The following is a 4,491-nucleotide window of genomic DNA, read 5'->3' as shown; positions in this document are numbered from 1 at the left end:
ATATAGTCCTTGTCTTAATCAAATAATAATATCTAACAAGCAGAAAACATATTTAGGAAAAATACAATGTAAACATAGTTTGACATTATAAATAAAATGCAAGATTAAAACTTGGAACAACAACATAGCTATGTAAGCTTATCTATTGATTAATAAAATTGACCAAATTCTAGAATGTGAAATATGACAAAAATTCATACTTGACTGATATAAGGTATGAAAAAGTAAATTACTACTTAAAATAAATCACACACAGTTACACACATGTACACATGAAATTAATACAAAAATGCAAATCATTCAGTCATTTTATATAGTTGCAGATGTGTTGATATTTCACATATACTTAGGAACAATAAGAAAACTACTGTGAATAGTTATAGCCAATACTTAAATTTTCCAACTGCTAAAATTTTCATGCAGAGAAAAGTCATATTTAGATTACTCTATGTTTGAATATCTGTTTTCTTTTTTGGTTTATTGAGACATGTTTTCTATGTGTAACCTTAGCTGTCCTGGAACTTTCTCTGCAGGCAAGGCTGGCCTTGAAGTTATAGAAATCTTCGTGCCCCCATCTCCTGAGCACTGTAATTAAAGGCATGTGCCACTAGTACCTTGCTTATATTTAAATTTTAATACTTTTTAAGATATTTTTTGTGTCCAGTTCAACAATACAATGCTTTTGAAACACATGCTATTGCCTACATGAGTGATTTTTTCCCTTTATAAATGCTTATTAGAATTTCTTTTATTCAAAAACTACAATTGAATATTTGGGTTGTTTCTTACTTAAGTTTTAATAATGAATGAGTTAAGCTACTAGAAATATTTTTCACAAATCTTTATGCAGACAAATGTTCCTACTTATCCTGGATAAAAACTGAAAAACACATAATGAGGTGCATAGCAGATGTATGTTCATACTTATAATACTCTGTCAAGATAGTTTGAAAAGTTTGAAGGTTTTATAGTTTATACCACTAACAAGTGCTGTGTGTTTTGTCTATAACTCCTATATATGTTGGCTTTGTCTCCACTTTTTAAAAGCTTTCACTATATACTTGTAATAAGCTGTCTCATTTTGATTTCACTAATGTTTATTTTTAATGAGCTTATGCTCATATACATATATGCTTTCCACATGCTGACTTTTTAGATATTTTATAAGGTTCATTTATCAGTCGTATATTTATTTTATTTTAAAGAATGTTTGGTTTTTACAATTTCACTTCTACAAATATTTTACATATTTTTTATAAAGCCATTCAGCAGATGTATTCAGTCACTGTAGGTTTGTCACCTTATTTTTATCCCTCTAAGCCTCAACATATTTTTAATTTTTAATAATTATTTGAAATTTTAGACAAAAAGCTTTAATCATATTCACTCTTCATCTCCCAACTCTTGCCAGGTCCATGCCCCTTCCTATGCAGCTTTGTTGTCTGTTTCCATTGTTTTCCCACAGTGGCTAATTTGTTTCGTCCAAATATTCTTGGATATGTGTCTCCATCCCTAACATGGTCAACCTGTTGGGGTCTGTACTTTTTGAATAAACTGATACATCCTCTCACAGCAGCTAAAGACTGCCAAAAGCTCCTCAGCTGGGTTGAACTTTGTATTGAACTCCATTTCCAAGCAGTTTTTTTTTTCTGATTTTGTCTTCTACAGGTCATGTCTCTGCTGTCAAAATCCTTGTGAGTCCTCTGTGTACAACTGCTCTAATGTGTCTGGATACACTGTTTTCTTGTAGGCAACCACCACATCTGGATCTTACATGGTTTCTACGCCTTAAATAGTGATTCCCAAGCCTTTAGAAGAGGACTGTAATTTTAAATTTAAATAATGTGCATATGAATTTTGACATTTATGTACACACACAGATGCAGATAGATGCACCAACAAAGACATACACACACTATATACATATACACATATACACTATATACATATACACACAATATATATTCTGATTATAATAACCATCACCCATCTTATGTCCAGTATTTTCCGAGTACACTTTGTTCTTGCTACAATTTCTTTTCCCACACTCATGAATTTTTTTGTTATGTTTCTCACCCATTTGTAATAACCAGTTCAACTGTGTGACCATAGTTTATAATTATCCATTGAAGTATTGGGGCCTTAATAGTAACCACACAGCTAAAGACAATGTCTGCCACAGTCCATAATCTATGAGTAGCCTAAAGATCAGTGTTAGGGGAAGTATCAGATGCCCCCAGAGCCATCACAGATGAAATATTTCAGTCTCTGTCATCTTACATGGGCCATTGAGGCAGTCACTGCTGCTGTGAAATCATAATTTGGCTGGGTCATTCCAACAGGAGAGTTTTTTCACAGATCTCCTTATTTTCTGGATCTTAAATTTTGTGGTTAGAATCATTGTATGTTTCATTCTTTATTTATTTGTGTGTGAGGTCCTAAGAAATCTGGAAGTTAAAGTATTCCATGGCTGTCAAAAATTTCCTCAGTATTTTCTTCAAGATGTCATATTTTATCTGTCTACTTATACTTATATATGTAGATTTAAACAGATTAATCTAAGCTTTCCTGGGTTTTATGTTGCTATCTATGCAACACAAAAATATTTACATTTTTAAAAACATTTAAAATTTTTGATCTTTTAAAGTCTAAACTCTGTGTTGGAAATCTGTGGTTATTTGTTCACATTTCAATAGGATAGAGGCTAATAATTATATTTTCACTCAATTTATGTGTTTCTGCATTACAATCCTTCTTAGTTCTCAGATTATAATGTGGGGGGAGAACTGAGCTAGGTCAGTTTCTCTAATTTTTATGTTCAGCAATGGTTGATTTTTCCTTGGAGAAAATGTCAATATGAACATATAACACAAAAATTATATGTCAGACTTTCTGAGACATAAGATGAAAGTAATACTTTTTTATTTATATAGTATGTTGCAAAGAATACATTGTATTAGCTCACCGTGTCATTGATACATCTTGGGAATAAGCATGGGCACTTTGTCTCTTTGGCCTAACAGAAACCTCATCCTAGGAGCAGCATGTGTCCAGTACCTTCTGTAATGATTGTTCCAGATGTCATTTAATTTTCACATTTAGAAATTTTAGACATTAATTACGTTAAGAGTTACCAAAATGGAAATATGTGAAAATAAGAGCTTTGTCAATTCCTTGGAAAAATTATATTTTGGGTAACAAATCTCTGTTTTTAGGGAGTGCTTGCTTCCTCATGCCTGTTGGTCACTTTTTCTCACTGATATCTACTCTTATTCTCAGAGTAGAGATATTGCTTTGGACTCACAAAAATTTTCAAAGCTTGAACTCAGTGATAGTATTTTATATAAAATACATTTTTAAGGAAAAGTTTGAAAAAATAATAAAAGATATATTTTATTTACCTAGGATGCTCCAGTTAAGGTAATTTTATACAGTTTAAAGGTGTTCTAAAGCAGAAACACTGTATATAGGGTCTTTGTGTACATGGAAAAGAATAATGATCTCAATCTGACAATCTTATACTTCTTTTCCTCCTTCAGGATCTGAATGGAGGACATGGCAGCAGGAAACCATTGCACAGTGACTGAGTTCTTCTTGGCTGGGCTTTCAGAGAAACCAGAACTCCAGATGCCTCTCTTCCTTCTCTTCATGGGAATCTATGTGGTCACTGTATTAGGGAATTTAGGCATGATCATATTGATTGGGCTCAGTTCCCACTTGCACAACCCCATGTATTATTTCCTCAGCAGCCTGTCATTCATTGACTTCTGTCAATCCACAGTTGTTACCCCTAAAATGCTGGTGAGCTTTGTGGTAGAGAAGAACCTCATCTCCTACTCTGGATGCATGACTCAGCTCTATTTCTTCCTTATTTTTGCCATTGCAGAGTGTTACATATTAGCTGCAATGGCATATGACAGATACGTTGCCATTTGTAACCCCTTACTTTATAATGTAACTATGTCCTATAAGATTTACAGTTCCCTGATTTCAGGAGTGTATATTATTGGTGTTCTGTGTGCATCAGCTCACACAGGCTTCATGATTAGGATTCGATTCTGCAAATTAGATGTGATCAACCACTATTTCTGTGACCTTCTTCCCCTCTTGAAGCTTGCATGCTCTAGTACCTATATCAATGAATTGTTGATTCTATTTTTTGGTACATTGAACATCTTTGTCCCAATCCTGACCATTATTACTTCCTATATCTTCATTATTGCTAGTATCCTTCGCATTCAATCTACTGAGGGCAGGTCCAAAGCCTTCAGCACCTGCAGTTCCCACATCTTAGCTGTTGCAGTCTTCTTTGGATCTTTAGCATTCATGTACCTGCAGCCATCATCAGTGAATTCAATGGACCAAGGGAAAGTGTCATCTGTGTTTTATACCATTATTGTACCGATGCTGAACCCCATGATCTACAGCCTGAGGAACAAGGATGTCAGTGTTGCCTTTAAGAAAATACTTGAAAGAAAATCATTTATGTAG

At 33.6% G+C, this 4,491-nt stretch overlaps 1 protein-coding gene across 1 annotated transcript; it reads left to right on the top strand.

Moving 5' to 3' along the window:
* The first annotated feature begins 3,546 nt into the window (after window positions 1-3,546).
* Window positions 3,547-4,491, top strand: LOC121451572 (olfactory receptor 1537-like). The gene has a single exon (XM_041657232.1). It carries the CDS (start codon window positions 3,547-3,549, stop codon window positions 4,489-4,491), a length of 945 nt encoding a protein of 314 aa, XP_041513166.1.

Source organism: Microtus oregoni, unplaced genomic scaffold, assembly GCF_018167655.1.
Source record: "Microtus oregoni isolate MIOR12 unplaced genomic scaffold, Mior012 000008F_ref0000371, whole genome shotgun sequence".
Taxonomy (NCBI): domain Eukaryota; kingdom Metazoa; phylum Chordata; class Mammalia; order Rodentia; family Cricetidae; genus Microtus; species Microtus oregoni.
This window is presented reverse-complemented; position numbering and strand designations above follow the sequence as displayed.